The following is a 17,049-nucleotide window of genomic DNA, read 5'->3' as shown; positions in this document are numbered from 1 at the left end:
TCCCTCTCATCCTCCCCCTCCCTCTCCCCTCCCCTCCCTCTCATCCTCCCCCTCCCTCTCTCCTCCCCTCCCTCTCATCCTCCCCCTCCCTCTCCCTCTCCCCTCCCCCTCCCCTCCCCCTCCCCCTCCACCTCCCCTCCCGTCCCCCTCCCTCTCCCCATCCTCCTCCCCCTCCCCCTTACCCTTCCCCTTACCCTCCCCCTCACCCTCCCCCTCCCCCTTTCCTCTCCCTCCCCCTCCCCCTTTCCTCCCCCTCCACTCCCCCTTACCCTCCCCCTCCCCTCCTCCCCCCGTCCCCCTCCGTCCCCCTCCCTCTCCCCCTCCCTCTCCCTCTCCCCGTCCCTCTCCCCCCCCCCCCTCTCCCCCTCCCCCTCCCTCTCCCCGTCCCTCTCCCCCCCCCCTCTCCCCCTCCCCCTCCCTCTCCCCGTCCCCCTCCCTCTCCCCATCCTCCTCCCCCTTACCCTCCCCCTCCCCTCCCCCTCCCCCTCCCCCTTACCCTCCCCCTCCCCATCCCCCTCCCTCTTCCCGTCTCCCTCCCCATCCCCCTCCCCCTCCCCCTCCCCTCCCCCTCCCCCAGGACAGCAGTTTCTGAGAGATGCCCAGCATGTGCAGCTCTCTCTGGTAAGTGGTAAGTGTGGTCAGTGATGGGACAAGCCGCCTCCTGCCCTGAAGCTGGGAATGATGTGACACCCCCTGGTAAACTTCCAACATCCATTCAGTCCTCAGCAGCCCCCAGCCTGGGCTCACAGTGAAATGACCCGTCCCACTCTCAATCCCAACACCGAAAGGAAAATGTAGCTCACCAGACTGTGTCCCTAATCAAAGCGGGGAGCCTGAAACCCAGGAGGAAGGATTACAATGGCCGGGCCTTACAGACAGCAGTTCGGTTTGGAGGTTTGGTTTGAAGGTTGTGGGTTCTAATGCCACACGCAGTGGGTGTTGGTGTGGGTGCACTGTGGAGACTGTGGGCTGACTGTGAGAACACTAGCTCGCTGCACATGAGGCAAAACACACGATGATAACTTCTCACTCAGTTCAATATCCCAGCTGGTCATCCAGTTATCTACGTCGGAGGGCCAGGCGTAGTCATTGCTGTAGCCAGGATCTGCAGGGATTCAGGAAGTCAGAGACATTGACACCCCAATCACAGAACCCTCCAGAGAGAACAAAATATACACCTGAAGTCAGAGGTGAAATGAAAATGTAAATACCCATCCACTGGACACACTGCATTCCCTCCCAGGCTGGGCTGTACGTGCTGACCCTGCCCTGCCACAGGAGGAGATGTTAATGAAGGAAGGAGGGAAACACCATCTCCCTGGGCAATAACTGTGCAGAAAGATTCCACAATCAAACCAGTTCTATCTACAGCCACTGGGTCACGAGTCAAGGCTTGAAGTTCAGGATCCAATCAGGGAACAGGCTGGTTCTGACCTGGGAAGGTGTAATGGATCCCAGAGTGTTGAGGGTGTAACAAGCTGCTGGGGTGAAGGGGAACCTGAGACTGTAGGTTTGGGTTTCTGAAAGGCATTTAGTAAGTTGTGAATAAAGGCCGCTGCTGAAGGTGTTAGGGCCATATGGTGTTAGTATGAAAGGAGGACTGGTTACCGCACTGAGACAGACAATCAGGAGAGACCAGTCACAATCAGCTTGGCAAACACTTCCAATGGGACTGTGAGGGGGCCAGTGCTGGGACCTCACCTACCGACTCTCCCTATGGGCAGAGATACTGAGCCTACAGTCACCACATTTCCTGATGATGCAGAGTTAGGAAACCAAGTTGTAAGGAGGAGACAAAGTCTCTGCTAAGGAGGCTAGACAGGGTTCATTAAAACCGGCAAAACATTAGACACACAATTATAATGTGGAAAAGTGTGGGGTTGTTCACCTTGGACAGGCTGAATACAAAAACAGAGTATGATTTAACTGGAAAGAGGCTGCAAGATACTGGGGTGCAGAGGGATTTTTATGAGCATATTAGAATCCCTACTGTGTGGAAACAGGCCATTCAGCCCAACAAGTCCACACTGACCCTCCACAGAGTAACCCACCCAGACCCATTCCCCTACCGTATTACTCTACACTTATCCCTGACTAATGCCCCCAACAGACACATCCCTGAACACTACGGGCAATTTAGCATGGCCAATTCCCCTGGCCTGCACATCTTTTGGACTGTGGGAGGAAAGCGGAGCACCCGGAGGAAACCCACGCAGACACGGGGAGAACGTGCAAACTCCACACAGTCAGTCGCCTGAGGCTGGAATCGAACCTGGGTCCCTGGCGCTGTGAGGCAGCAGTGCTAACCACTGAGCCACCGTGCCTCCCCAAATCTGGGTTCCCTGTTAGATGAACCACAAGACATCAGTCCACAGAGTCCAGTAAGTGATTGGGGCAGATGGAATACTGGTCCCTACCACAGTGGGATGGAGTATACAAACCATAGAGTCATACAGAACAGAAAAGGCCCTTCAGCCCATCGTGTCTGCACCAACAAGGGAGGTCTTGCTACAACTGTACAGGGCCTGGGTTAGAGAGGTTTCTGGCTGCCACAAGGTCATGGGCGATGGAACAGAAGATGAGGCCACAACCGAACCATTTCTCACGACATCACCTCAACCATTTCCTGTAGCACAGTGATCCTTTACCACACGGAGAAAGTCCTGGTAGAATTCCCTGTGGGATTTCTGGCAGACTCTTTGAGATTGGCAGCTTCTAACTCTGCCCCAGGAGAGGAAACACTCTGTCTGTATCCCTGATCAAACCTTCTATTACGTTACATGGCCCCAGTAGGTTATGTTTCAGCCTTCTTTATTCAGGGGAGGAGACAGCACGTTACTCAATCTGTCCCCGATGTGTAAACCCACACATGTCTGATGTTAACTTCATCAACATTCTCTGCTCGCCCCCAATGCCTCAATAACCCGGATGTAGGTTTGCTCGCTGAGCTGGAAGGTTCATTTTCGGACGTTTCGTCACCATACTAGGTAACCTCTTCAGTGAGCCTCAGGCGAATCACTGCTAATGATCCCTGCTTTCTATTGATACGTTTGGGTTTTTTGGGGTGATGATGTCATTTCCTATGGTGATGTTATTTCCTGTTCTTTTTCTCAGGGGGTGGTAAATGGGCTCCAAGTCAATGTGTTTGTTGATAGAGTTCTGGTTGAAATGCCATGCTTCTAGGAATTCTCGTGCGTGTCTCTGTTTGGCTTGTCCTAGGATGGATGTGTTGTCCCAGTCGAAGTGGTGTCCTTCCTTATCCGCATGTAAGGATACTAGTGAGAGAGGGTCATGTCGTTTTGTGACTAGTTGGTTTTCATGTATCCTGGTGGCGGCTCGTTCTGTGCCTGTATGTCCAATGTAGTGTTTGTTACAGTCCTTGCACGGTATTTTGTAATTGACATTAGTTTTGCTCATTGTCTGTATAGGGTTGTTCAAATTCATTAGCTGCTGTTTTAGTGTGTTGGTGGGTTTGTGGGCTAATGTGATGCCAAGAGGTCTGAGTAGCCTGGCAGTCATTTCCGAGATGTCTTTGATGTAGGGGAGAGTGGCTAGGGTTTCTGGATGGGTTTTGTCTGTTTGTTTGGGTTTGTTACTGAGAAATTGTCAGACTGTGTTCATTGGGTGCCCATTCTTTTTGAATACACGGTATAGGTGATTTTCCTCTGCTCTGCGTAGCTCCTCTGTGCTGCAGTGTGTGTTGGCTCGTTGAAATAACATTCTGATGCAGCTTCGTATGTGGGTGTTGGGATGATTGCTTCTGTAGCTCAGTATTTGGTCTGTATGTGTTGTTTTCCTGTTTCCCACAGGAAATGACATCACCAACCCAAGGAAACCCAAACATATAAGTAGAAAGCAGGAATCAGCAGCAGTGTTTCGTATAGAGGCCCACTGAAGATGTTACCTAGTATGGTGACGAAACGTCTGGAAACAAACCTTCCAGCTCAGCGAGCAAACCTACATCCAGAACCTCAACCTGAGCTACAAATCTTCTCAAAACACGCTAGCCTCAATAGCCTCTCAGAAACATAGTAACCGAGACTCCACACGGTGGCTCACACCCTGAGACTGGTTAAAACAAGACAGAATAACAGGTTTAGTGAAACCTGCCATTTCTCAATTCCATTCATCTAGAAAGGAAGTCAAGCACTAGGTTTGTTTTCATTTGTTACAGCCCTGTACCTCACTGAGGCAGTATCCACGCCCTTCCTTAGAGTTAGGGACCTCTCCATTCACAACAAAGCATTGTGTCCAGGTGACATGGAGGCTGGAGAACGGGGTTTGATTACTGAGATTCTATTTCAGAATGAGTGCATCGTACATTCACCCGAACGATCAGTGCAGAGTGGGATTTCGGTGCCGTGTGAGAATTCGGTGTAGAGTCATAGAGATGTACAGCACAGAAACAGACCCTTCGGTCCAACCTGTCCATGCCGACCAGATATCCCAACCCAATCTAGTCCCACCTGCCAGCACCCGGCGCATATCCCTCCAAACCCTTCCCATTCATATACTCATCCAAATGCCTATTAAATGCTGTAATTGTACCAGCCATCACCACTTCCTCTGGCAGCTCATTCCATACACACACCACCCTCTGCATGAAAAAGTTGCCCCTTAGGTCTCTTTTATATCTTTCCCCTCTCACCCTAAACCTATGCCCCTCTAGTTCTGGACTCCTCACCCCAGGGAAAAGACTTTGTCTATTTACCCTATCCATGCCCCTCATAATTTTGTAAACCTCTATAAGGTCACCCCTCAGCTTCCGATGCTCCAGGGAAAACAGCCCCAGCCTGTTCAGCCTCTCCCTGTAGCTCAGATCCTCCAACCCTGGCAACATCCTTGTAAATCTTTTCTGAACCCTTTCAAGTTTCACAACATCTTTCCGATAGGAAGGAGACCAGAATTGCACACAATATTCCAACAGTGGCCTAACCAATACCCTATACAGCCGCAACATGACCTCCCAACTCCTGTACTCAATACTCTGACCAATAAAGGAAAACATACCAAACGCCGCCTTCACTATCCTATCTACCTGTGACTCCACTTTCAAGGAGCTATGAACCTGCACTCCAAGATCTCTTTGTTCAGCAACATTCCCTAGGACCTTACCATTAAATGTATAAGTCCTGCTAAGATTTGCTTTCCCAAAATGCAGTACCTCACATTTATCTGAATTGAACTCCATCTGCCACTTCTCAGCCCATTGGCACATCTGGTCCAGATCCTGTTGTAATCTGAGGTAACCCTCTTCACTGTCCACTACACCTCCAATTTTGGTGTCATCTGCAAACTTACCAACTGTACCTCTTATGCTCGCATCCAAATCATTTATGTAAATGACAAAAAGTAGAGGACCCAGCACCGATCCTTGTGGCACTCCACTGGTGACAGACCTCCAATCTGAAAAACAGCCCTCCACCACCACCCTCTGTCTTCCACCTTTGAGCAAGTTAGTGGCTTGGAAAAGTAGACTCCAAGGCAAGAGTGTAAATGATATGTGGAGCTTGTTCAAGGAGCAACTATTGAGTGTCCTTGATAATTATGTACCTGTCAGGCAGGGAGGAAAGGGTCGTGCGAGGGAGCCGTGGTTTAATAAGGAATTGGAATCCCTTGTTAAATGGAAGAGGGCGGCCTATCTCAAGATGAGACGTGAAGGTTCAATTGGGGCGATTGAGAGGTATAGGGTAGCCAGGAAGGACCTGAAGAGAGAGCTAAGAGCAGCAAGGAGGGGACATGAAAGGTCCTTAGTCGGTAGGATTAGGGAAAACCCTAAGGCTTTCTATAGGTATGTTAGGAATAAAAGAATGACTAGGGTAGGAATAGGTCCAGTCAAGGATAGTAGTGGGAAGTTGCGTGTGGAGGCGGAAGAGATTGGGGAGACACTGAATGAATACTTTTCTTCAGTATTTACTCAGGAACAGGGCATTGTCGTCGATGTGAATACTGAGTCACAAATAAGTAGAATGGATGGCTTTGAGGTATGTAGAGAAGAGGTGTTGGAAATTCTGGATAGGGTGAAAATAGATAAGTCCCCTGGGCCTGATGGCATTTATCCTAGGATTCTCTGGGAAGCAAGGGAGGAGATTGCAGAGCCATTGGCCTTGATTTTTATGTCCTCTTTGTCTACAGGAGTAGTGCCAGAAGATTGGAGGCTAGCAAATGTGGTTCCCTTGTTCAAAAAGGGGAGTAGGGATAACCCTAGTAACTATAGGCCGGTGAGTCTCACTTCTGTTGTGGGCAAAGTCTTAGAGAGAATTGTAAGGGATAGGATTTATGCACATCTCGATAGGAATAATGTGATCAAGGATAGTCAGCATGGTTTTGTGAAGGGCAGGTCGTGCCTCACAAACCTTATTGAATTCTTTGAAAAGGTGACGAAGGAGGTTGATGAGGGGAAAGCGGTAGATGTGGTATATATGGATTTTAGTAAGGCGTTTGATAAGGTTCCCCATGGTAGGCTACTGCAGAAAATACGGAGATATGGCATTGAGGGTGAGTTGGAGGTTTGGATTAGGAATTGGCTGGATGGAAGAAGACAGAGGGTAGTAGTTGATGGCAAAGTTTCTTCATGGAGTGCCGTCACTAGCGGTGTTCCGCAAGGATCTGTTTTGGGACCATTGCTGTTTGTCATTTTTATAAATGACCTGGAAGAGGGGTTAGAAGGTTGGGTGAGCAAGTTTGCGGATGATACGAAAGTCGGAGGAGTTGTTGACAGTGAGGAAGGATGTGGCAGGTTACAGCAGGATATAGAGAAGCTGCAGAGCTGGGCAGAAAGGTGGCAAATGGAATTCAATGTAGCTAAGTGTGAGGTGATTCACTTTGGGAAGAATAACAAAAAGATGGGGTACTGGGCTAATGGTCGGATACTTGGTAGTGTGGATGAGCAGAGGGATCTTGGTGTCCATGTACACAGATCTCTGAAAGTTGCCACCCAGGTAAATAGTGCGGTGAGGAAGGCATATGGCGTACTGGCTTTTATTGGTAGAGGAATTGAGTTCCGGAGTACTGAGGTCATGATGCAGTTGTATAAAACTCTGGTGCGGCCGCATCTGGAATATTGTGTGCAGTTTTGGTTGCCATACTATAGGAAGGATGTGGAGGCACTGGAACGGGTGCAGAGGAGGTTTACCAGGATGTTGCCTGGTATGGAAGGAAGATCGTATGAGGATAGACTGAGACACTTGGGGCTGTTTTCATTAGAGAAAAGAAGGTTTAGGGGTGACTTGATTGAGGTGTACAAGATGATTAGGGGGTTAGATAGGGTTGACAGTGTGAACCTTTTCCCGCGTATGGAGTCGGGTATTACAAGGGGGCATAGCTTTAAATTAAGGGGGGGTAGATATAGGACTGAAGTTAGGGGTAGGTTCTTCACTCAGCGAGTCGTAAGTTCATGGAATGCCCTGCCAGCAGCAGTGGTGGACTCTCCCTCTTTATGGGCATTTAAGCGGGCATTGGATAGGTATATGGAGGATAGTGGGTTAGTATAGGTTAGGTGGACTTGGATCAGCGCAACATCGAGTGCCAAAGGGCCTGTACTGCGCTGTATTCTTCTATGTTCTATGTTCTATGTTCTGTATCCAAATGGCTAGTTCTCCCTGTATTCCATGAGATCTAACCTTGCTAATCAGTCTCCCATGGGGAACCTTGTCGAACGCCTTACTGAAGTCCATATAGATCACATCCACCGCTCTGCCCTCATCAATCCTCTTTGTTACTTCTTCAAAAACCTCAATCAAGTTTGTGAGACATGATTTACCACGCACAAAGCCATGTTGACTATCCCGAATCAGTCCTTGCCTTTCCAAATACATGTACACCCTGTCCCTCAGGATTCCCTCCAACAACTTGCCCACCACCGAGGTCAGGCTCACCGGTCTATAGTTCCAAGGCTTGTCCTTACCACCTTTCTTAAACAGTGGCACAACGTTTGCCAATCTCCAGTCTTCGGTGCAGAGTGAGAATTTGGTACAGAGTGAGAATTCGGTACAGAGTGTTGAATTGGGAGCAGAGTGGGAATTTGGTGCAGAGCGAAAATTCGGTGCAGTCAGAATTCGGTGCAGAGTGAGAATGCGGTGCAGATTCGGAATTCGGTGCAGAGTGAGAATTCTGTGCAGAGTGAGAATTCGGTGCAGTGTGGGAATTCGGTGCAGTGGGAGAATTCGGTGCAGAATCAGAATTCAGTGCAGAAGCAGAATTCGGTACAGAATCAGAATTCGGTGCAGTGTGAGAATTCGGTGCAGTATGAGAATTCAGTGCAGTGTGAGAATTCGGTGCAGTATGAGAATTCGGTGCAGTGTGGGAATTCGGTGCAGTGTGGGAATTCGGTGCAGTGTGGGAATTCGGTGCAGTATGAGAATTCGGTGCAGAGTCAGAATTCAGTGCAGAAGCAGAATTCGGTGCAGTGTGAGAATTCAGTGCAGTGTGAGAATTCAGTGCAGTGTGAGAATTCGGTACAGTGTGAGAATTCGGTGCAGTGTGGGAATTCTGTGCAGTGTGGGAATTCGGTGCAGTGTGGGAATTTGGTGCAGTGTGGGAATTCGGTGCAGTGTCAGAATTCGGTGCAGCGTGGGAATTCGGTGCAGTGTGAGAATTCGGTGCAGTGTGGGAATTCGGTGCAGTGTGAGAATTCGGTACAGCGTGAGAATTCGGTACAGTGTGAGAATTCGGTGCAGTATGAGGATTCGGTGCAGTGTGGGAATTCGGTGCAGTGTGGGAATTCGGTGCAGTGTGGGAATTCGGTGCAGTATGAAAATTCGGTGCAGAGTCAGAATTCAGTGCAGAAGCAGAATTCGGTACAGAATCAGAATTCGGTGCAGTGTGAGAATTCGGTGCAGTGTGAGAATTCGGTACAGTGTGAGAATTCGGTGCAGTGTGGGAATTCGGTGCAGTATGAGAATTCGGTGCAGTATGAGAATTCGGTGCAGAGTCAGAATTCAGTGCAGAAGCAGAATTCGGTGCAGTGTGAGAATTCAGTGCAGTGTGAGAATTCAGTGCAGTGTGGGAATTCAGCGCAGAGTCAGAATTCGGTACAGTGTGAGAATTCGGTGCAGTGTGGGAATTCGGCGCAGTGTGGGAATTCGGTGCAGTGTGAGAATTCGGTACAGCGTGAGAATTCGGTACAGTGTGAGAATTCGGTGCAGTGTGAGAATTCGGCGCAGTGTGGGAATTCGGTGCAGTGTGAGAATTCGGTACAGCGTGAGAATTCGGTACAGTGTGAGAATTCGGTACAGTGTGGGAATTCGGCGCAGTGTGGGAATTCGGTGAAGAGTGAGAATTCGGTGCAGTGTGGGAATTCGGCGCAGAGTCGGAATTCAGTGCAGTGTGAGAATTCGGTACAGCGTGAGAATTCGGTACAGTGTGAGAATTCGGTGCAGTGTGAGAATTCGGCGCAGTGTGGGAATTCGGTGCAGTGTGAAAATTCGGTACAGTGTGAGAATTCGGTGCAGTGTGAGAATTCGGCGCAGTGTGGGAATTCGGTGCAGTGTGAGAATTCGGTACAGCGTGAGAATTCGGTACAGTGTGAGAATTCGGTACAGTGTGAGAATTCGGCGCAGTGTGGGAATTCGGTGAAGAGTGAGAATTCGGTGCAGTGTGGGAATTCGGCGCAGAGTCGGAATTCAGTGCAGTGTGAGAATTCGGTACAGCGTGAGAATTCGGTGCAGTGTGGGAATTCGGCGCAGTGTGGGAATTCAGTGCAGAATCAGAATTCGGTGCAGTGTAAGAAATTGGTGCATCGTGAGAATTCGGCGCAGAGTCAGAATTCGGTGCAGTGCGATAATTTGGTGCAGTGCGATAATTTGGTGCAGTGTGGGAATTCGGTGTAGTGTGAGAATTCGGTGCAGTGTGAGAATTCGGTACAGTGTGGTCATTCAGTGCAGTGTGAGAATTCGGCGCAGATTCAGAATTCGGTACAGTGTGAGAATTCAGTACAGTGTGGGAATTCAGTGCAGTGTGAGAATTCGGTGCAGAATCAGAATTCGGTGCAGAATCAGAATTCGGTGCAGTGTGGGAATTCAGTGCAGTGTGAGAATTCGGTGAAGAGTGAGAATTCAGTGCAGTGTGATAATTCGGTGCAGTGTGAGAATTCGGTGCAGAGTGGGAATTCTGTGCAGTGTGGGAATTCGGTGCAGAGTGGGAATTCTGTGCACTGTGGGAATTCGGTGCAGTGTGGGAATTCGGTGCAGAGTGGGAATTCGGTGCAGTGTGGGAATTCGGTGCAGAGTGGGAATTCTGTGCAGTGTGGGAATTCGGTGCAGTGTGAGAATTCAGTGCAGAGAGAGAATTCGGTGCAGTGTGGGAATTTGGTGTAGTGTGGGAATTCGGTATAGTGTGGGAATTCGGTGCAGTGTGAGAATTCGGTGCAATGTGGGAATTCGGTGCTTTGTGGGAATTTGGTATAGTGTGGGAATTCGGTGCTGAGTGAAAATTTGGTTCAGAGTGGAAATTCGGTGCAGAGTGAGAATTCGATGCAGTGGGAGAATTCGGTGCAGTGGGAGAATTCGGTGCAGCGTGGGAATTCGGTGCAGAGTGAGAATTCGGTGCAGAGTGGGAATTCGGTGCAGTGTGGGAATTCGGTGCTGTGTGAGAATTCGGTGCAGTGTGAGAATTTGGTACTGTGTGGGAATTCGGTGCAGTGTGGGAATTCGGTGCAGTGTGAGAATTTGGTACAGTGTGGGAATTCGGTACAGTGTGGGAATTCGATGCAATGTGAGAATTCGGTGCAGAGTCAGAATTCAGTGCAGTGTGGGAATTTGGTGCAGTGTGAGAATTCGGTGCAGTGGCAGAATTCGGTACAGTGTGGGAATTCGGTGCAGTGTGAGAATTCAGTGCAGCGTGAGAATTCAGTGCAGCGTGAGAATTCGGTGCAGAGTCAGAATTCGGTGCAGAGTCAGAATTCGATGCAGAGTGAGAATTCGGTGCAGAGTGAGAATTCGGTGCAGTGTGGGAATTCGGTGCAGAGTGAGAATTCGGTGCAGTGTGGGAATTCGATGCAGAGTGAGAATTCGGTGCAGAGTGAGAATTCGATGCAGAGTGAGAATTCGGTGCAGAGTGAGAATTCGGTGCAGTGTGGGAATTCGGTGCAGAGTGAGAATTTGGTGCAGTGTGGAAATTCGGTGCAGAGTGAGAATTTGGTGCAGTGTGGGAATTCGGTCCCGAGCGAAAAGTCGGTGTCATGTGAGAATTCGGTGTAGAGTCATAGAGTCATAGAGATGTACAGCACGGAAACAAACCCTTCGGTCTAACCTGTCCATGCATGGGAAATCATGTCTCACAAACTTGATGGAGTTTTTTGAAGAAGTAACAAAGAAGATTGACGAGGGCAGAGCAGTAGATGTGATCTATATGGACTTCAGTAAGGCGTTCGACAAGGATCCCCATGGGAGACTGATTAGCAAGGTTAGATCTCATGGAATACAGGGAGAACTAGCCATTTGGATACAGAACTGGCTCAAAGGTAGAAGACAGAGGGTGGAGGTAGAGGGTTGTTTTTCAGACGGGAGGCCTGTGACCAGTGGAGTGCCACAAGGATCGGTGCTGGGCCCTCTACTTTTTATCATTTACATAAATGATTTGGATGCGAGCATAAGAGGTACAGTTAGTAAGTTTGCAGATGACACCAAAATTGGAGGCGTAGTGGACAGCGAAGAGGGTTACCTCAGATTACAACAGGATCTGGACCAGATGTGCCAATGGGCTGAGAAGTGGCAGATGGAGTTTAATTCAGATAAATGTGAGGTACTGTATTTTGGGAAAGCAAATCTTAGCAGGACTTATACACTTAATTGTAAGGTCCCAGGGAGTGTTGCTGAACAAAGAGACCTAGGAGTGCAGGTTCATAGCTCCTTGAAAGTGGAGTCACAGGTAGATAGGATAGTGAAGAAGGCATTTGGTATGCTTTCCTTTATTGGTCAGAGTATTGAGTACAGGAGTTGGGAGGTCATGTTGCGGCTGTACAGGACATTGATTAGGCCACTGTTGGAATATTGCGTGCAATTCTGGTCTCCTTCCTATTGGAAAGATGTTGTAAAACTTGAAAGGGTTTAGAAAAGATTTACAAGGAGGTTGCCAGGGTTGGAGGATCTGAGCTACAGGGAGAGGCTGAACAGGCTGGGGCTGTTTTCCCTGGAGCGTCGGAGGCTGAGGGGTGACCTTATAGAGGTTTATAAAATCATGAGGGGCATGGGTAGGATAAATAGACAAAGTCTTTACCTGGGATGAGGAAGTCCAGAACTAGAGGGTATAGGTTTAGGGTGAGAGGGAAAAGATATAAAAGGGACCTAAGGGGCAACTTTTTCACACAGAGGGTGGTACGTGTATGGAATGAGCTGCCAGAGGAAGTGGTGGAGGCTGGTACAATTACGACATTTAAAAGGCATTTGGATGGGTATATGAATAGGAAGGGTTTGGAGGGATATGGGCCGGGTACTGGCAGGTGGGGCTAGGTCAGACTGGGATGTCTGGTTTGCCAAATGAGTTGGATCAAAGGGTTTGTTTCCGTACTGTATGTCTCTATGACTTTATTTGAGAGGGAGAGACTGGAATCCGGCTCAGTTGGCAGTTAGGAAGGCAAATGCAGTGTTTGCATTTATCTCCACAGGGCTAGAATACAAGATCAGGGATGCCCTGCTGAGGTTGTATAAGGATCTGGTCAGACCACATTTGGAATATTGTGAGCAGTTTTGGGCCCTGTATCTAAGGAAAGAACATGCTGACCTTGGAGGGTGTCCATGGAGATTTACAAGAATGACCCCGGGATGAAGGGTTTGTTATGTGAGGAGCAGTTGAGGAATCTGGGTCGGTATTCGATAAAGTTTAGATGGATGAGGAGGATCTGACTGAAACTCTCAGAATATTGAGAGGTCTGGATAGAGTGGACATGGAGAAGATGTTTCTGTGAGTAGGAGAGACGAGGACCCGAGGGCACGACCTCAGGGTGAAGGGACGACCCTTTCAAACTGAAATGAGCAGGGATTTCTTCAGCCCGAGGGTGGGGAATCTGTGGGACTCAGTGCCACAGAGGGCTATGGAGGCCAAGTCACGGAGTGTGTTTAAGACAGAGATAGATGGGGTCTTGATTGGTCAGGGATCAAGGGTCACAGAGAGAAGGCAGGAGGATGGTGTAGGGAAACAGCTCAGCCATGATTGGATGGGAGCAGATGCGATGGGCCGAATATTGCTCCTAATATTGTGGTGTAGTGGTCTCAGACTCCTGTCAATGAAGAAGACTAGAAAGAGATTAAGATGACAGATTGGTCACGAGGGAGAAGCTATTTGATTGTTGGGCAGGATGTGGGGGTGCAGAGGTTCGGAACAAGGGCAGAACATTGTGTCAGGAGGACAATCTTTACAGACGACTGGAATGTGCAATTATCTGGACAATGCTGGATTGAAGACACTTTGTCATGTGACATCTGGGAATTGAAAAGTCAAAAGATCAGAGAATTCTGGATTATCTGTTTGCTGGAAAACATTTCATGGAGTTTTTAAGAGAGGGAAGAAGTGAATTGGGATGGCACGGTGGCTCAGTGGTTAGCACTGCTGCCTCACAGCACCAGGGAGCCAGGTTCGATCCCAGCCTCGGGTGACTGTCTGTGTGGAGTTTGCACATTCTCCCCGTGTCTGCGTGGGTTTCCTCCCACAGTCACAAAGATTGCCCATGGTGTTCAGGGATGTGTAGGTTAGGTGCGTTAGTCAGGGGTAAATGTAGAGTAATAGGGTAGGGGAATGGGTCAGGGTGGGTTACTCTTCAGAGGGTCGGTGTGGACTAGTTGGGCCGAAGGGCCTGTTTCCACTCGGTAGGGATTCTGTTAATCAATTGCTTCATACAACGTTGACCTAAAGAGAACTTTAGTGCAACTTACCGTTCCCAAAGTTTGGAGAAAGAATTAAATTCTTTCGTGATCCATTTGAAGATGCTGTTGTTGAATTTGAGTTGAAGGATGTTTTGGAATGAGTGTTGAAGCTTTTCATTACACCCCTCAGGTTTCCACTTGTGGCAGTCCTGCTCCACTCTGTAATTAGAAACAAGCTCAGTATCAGAGGGCATACAGGAGGCTACTCAGCCCATCCGGCATGTGCCAGCCCTCGGAAGGACCAATACACGCAGTGCCATTTCCACACTGTCTCCCTTCAGCCCTGTGCAATCCCCCTGGTCATGGTCTAGAAGATTACGAGGGACATGGACAGGGCAGGTAGAAAGCAGCTGATTCCCTGACGCAAGGAGCCAATAAGAAGAAGGTACACTATCAAGATGAAAGTAAGGAGGGTTACAGGGTAAAGTTCCACCCTGAGGAAGGCGGGAGTCTGGGATCTGCTGTCTGGGACAATCGTTGAGACAGAAAACCTCATAAGCTTCGAAAAGTAATTGGATGAGCACTTGAAGTGTCATAAGGTACAAGACCAAGGGCCACTTGCAGGAAGGTAGGACTGGGGTCATTAGGTTAAGAATCATAGAGTCATACAGCAGAGAAACAGACCCTTCGGCCCAACCTGTCCATATGGACCAGAACTAAAGGGCATAGGTTTAGGGTGAGAGGGGAAAGATATAAAAGAGACCTAAGGGGCAACATTTCACGCAGAGGGTGGTATGTGTATGGAATGAGCTGCCAGAGGAAGTGGTGGAGGCTGGTACAATTGCAACATTTAAGAGACATTTGGATGGGTATATGAATAGGAAGGGTTTGGAGGGATATGGGCCGGGTGCTGGCAGGTGGGACTAGATTGGGTTGGGATATCTGGTCGGCATGGACGGGTTGGACCGAAGGGTCTGTTTCCGTGCTGTACGTCTCTATGACACAGCAATTCCTGGTCAGGAATGGGTTGAGTAATCTCAGGTAGTGAGTCTCACCAGAATACTCGCTGAGTTGAAACCTGCCGCAGCACAGGTGGACCCTCCACTGGGAACAGACATTATCCTTCAGCAAACAGTGAAACACAAAGATGAAGAATCCTGTGAAGACAAAGCACATCATTGGAGGCCTCCATTTCACCAGGGCACTGACGGGAAAGACCCTCCCCCAGCCTGCTCACAGGGGCAGGGGGCCACTCAGCCCCTCTCCCCCAGCCTGCTCACAGGGACAGGGGGCCACTCAGCCCCTCTCCCCCAGCCTGCTCACAGGGACAGGGGGCCACTCAGCCCCTCTCCCCCAGCCTGCTCACAGGGACAGGGGGCCACTCAGCCCCTCTCCCCCAGCCTGCTCACAGGGACAGGGGGCCACTCAGCCCCTCTCCCCCAGCCTGCTCACAGGGGCAGGGGCCACTCAGCCCCTCTCCCCCAGCCTGCTCACAGGGGCAGGGGGCCACTCAGCCCCTCTCCCCCAGCCTGCTCACAGGGGCAGGGGCCATTCAGCCCCTCTCCCCCAGCCTGCTCACAGGGACAGGGGGCCACTCAGCCCCTCTCCCCCAGCCTGCTCACAGGGACAGGGGGCCACTCAGCCCCTCTCCCCCAGCCTGCTCACAGGGACAGGGGGCCACTCAGCCCCTCTCCCCCAGCCTGCTCACAGGGGCAGGGGCCACTCAGCCCCTCTCCCCCAGCCTGCTCACAGGGGCAGGGGGCCACTCAGCCCCTCTCCCCCAGCCTGCTCACAGGGACAGGGGGCCATTCAGCCCCTCTCCCCCAGCCTGCTCACAGGGACAGGGGGCCATTCAGCCCCTCTCCCCCAGCCTGCTCACAGGGACAGGGGGCCACTCAGCCCCTCTCCCCCAGCCTGCTCACAGGGACAGGGGGCCACTCAGCCCCTCTCCCCCAGCCTGCTCACAGGGACAGGGGGCCACTCAGCCCCTCTCCCCCAGCCTGCTCACAGGGACAGGGGGCCATTCAGCCCCTCTCCCCCAGCCTGCTCACAGGGACAGGGGGCCACTCAGCCCCTCTCCCCCAGCCTGCTCACAGGGACAGGGGGCCACTCAGCCCCTCTCCCCCAGCCTGCTCACAGGGACAGGGGGCCACTCAGCCCCTCTCCCCCAGCCTGCTCACAGGGACAGGGGGGCCATTCAGCCCCTCTCCCCCAGCCTGCTCACAGGGACAGGGGGCCACTCAGCCCCTCTCCCCCAGCCTGCTCACAGGGACAGGGGGCCATTCAGCCCCTCTCCCCCAGCCTGCTCACAGGGACAGGGGGCCACTCAACCCCTCTCCCCCAGCCTGCTCACAGGGACAGGGGGCCACTCAGCCCCTCTCCCCCAGCCTGCTCACAGGGACAGGGGGCCACTCAGCCCCTCTCCCCCAGCCTGCTCACAGGGACAGGGGGCCACTCAGCCCCTCTCCCCCAGCCTGCTCACAGGGGCAGGGGGCCACTCAGCCCCTCTCCCCCAGCCTGCTCACAGGGGCAGGGGGCCACTCAGCCCCTCTCCCCCAGCCTGCTCGCAGGGGCAGGGGGCCACTCAGCCCCTCTCCCCCAGCCTGCTCGCAGGGACAGGGGGCCACTCAGCCCCTCTCCCCCAGCCTGCACACAGGGACAGGGGGCCACTCAGCCCCTCTCCCACAGCCTGCTCACAGGGGCAGGGGGCCACTCAGCCGCTCTCCCCCAGCCTGCTCACAGGGACAGGGGGCCACTCAGCCCCTCTCCCCCAGCCTGCTCACAGGGACAGGGGGCCACTCAGCCCCTCTCCCGCAGCCTGCTCACAGGGGCAGGGGGCCACTCAGCCCCTCTCCCCCAGCCTGCTCACAGGGACAGGGGGCCACTCAGCCCCTCTCCCCCAGCCTGCTCACAGGGACAGGGGGCCACTCAGCCCCTCTACCCCAGCCTGCTCACAGGGACAGGGGGCCACTCAGCCCCACTCCCCCAGCCTGCTCACAGGGACAGGTGGCCACTCAGCGCTCTCCCCCAGCCTGCTCACAGGGACAGGGGGCCACTCAGCCCCTCTCCCCCAGCCTGCTCACAGGGACAAGGGGCCACTCAGCCCCTCTCCACCAGCCTGCTCACAGGGACAGGGGGCCACTCAGCCCCTCTCCCCCAGCCTGCTCACAGGGACAAGGGGCCACTCAGCCCCTCTCCACCAGCCTGCTCACAGGGACAGGGGGCCACTCAGCCCCTCTCCCCCAGCCTG

The 17,049-nt window shown here is 51.8% G+C and overlaps 1 protein-coding gene across 1 annotated transcript in view; it reads right to left on the bottom strand.

Annotated features, from left to right (window-relative positions):
* Positions 1-598: 598 nt before the first annotated feature.
* The window catches only part of adgrg4a (adhesion G protein-coupled receptor G4a), a 77,110-nt gene continuing 60,659 nt past the window's right edge, over positions 599-17,049 (bottom strand). Inside the window, exons 21-23 of the mRNA XM_087992300.1 lie at positions 14,855-14,956; positions 13,869-14,018; positions 599-1,105 (exon numbers count right to left, since the gene is read on the bottom strand). Of these exons, the coding sequence (XP_087848426.1) occupies positions 918-1,105; positions 13,869-14,018; positions 14,855-14,956 (440 nt within the window). The 3' untranslated portion in view covers positions 599-917. The remainder of the gene's footprint in view (positions 1,106-13,868; positions 14,019-14,854; positions 14,957-17,049) is intronic.

This window comes from Chiloscyllium plagiosum, unplaced genomic scaffold (genome assembly GCF_037043375.1).
Source record: "Chiloscyllium plagiosum isolate Xiang-an unplaced genomic scaffold, Cpla_swu_hap1 HiC_scaffold_11, whole genome shotgun sequence".
NCBI classification, from domain to species: Eukaryota; Metazoa; Chordata; class Chondrichthyes; order Orectolobiformes; family Hemiscylliidae; genus Chiloscyllium; species Chiloscyllium plagiosum.
The sequence above is the reverse complement of the archived record's forward strand: the minus strand, read 5'-3'. Positions and strand labels throughout refer to the sequence as shown.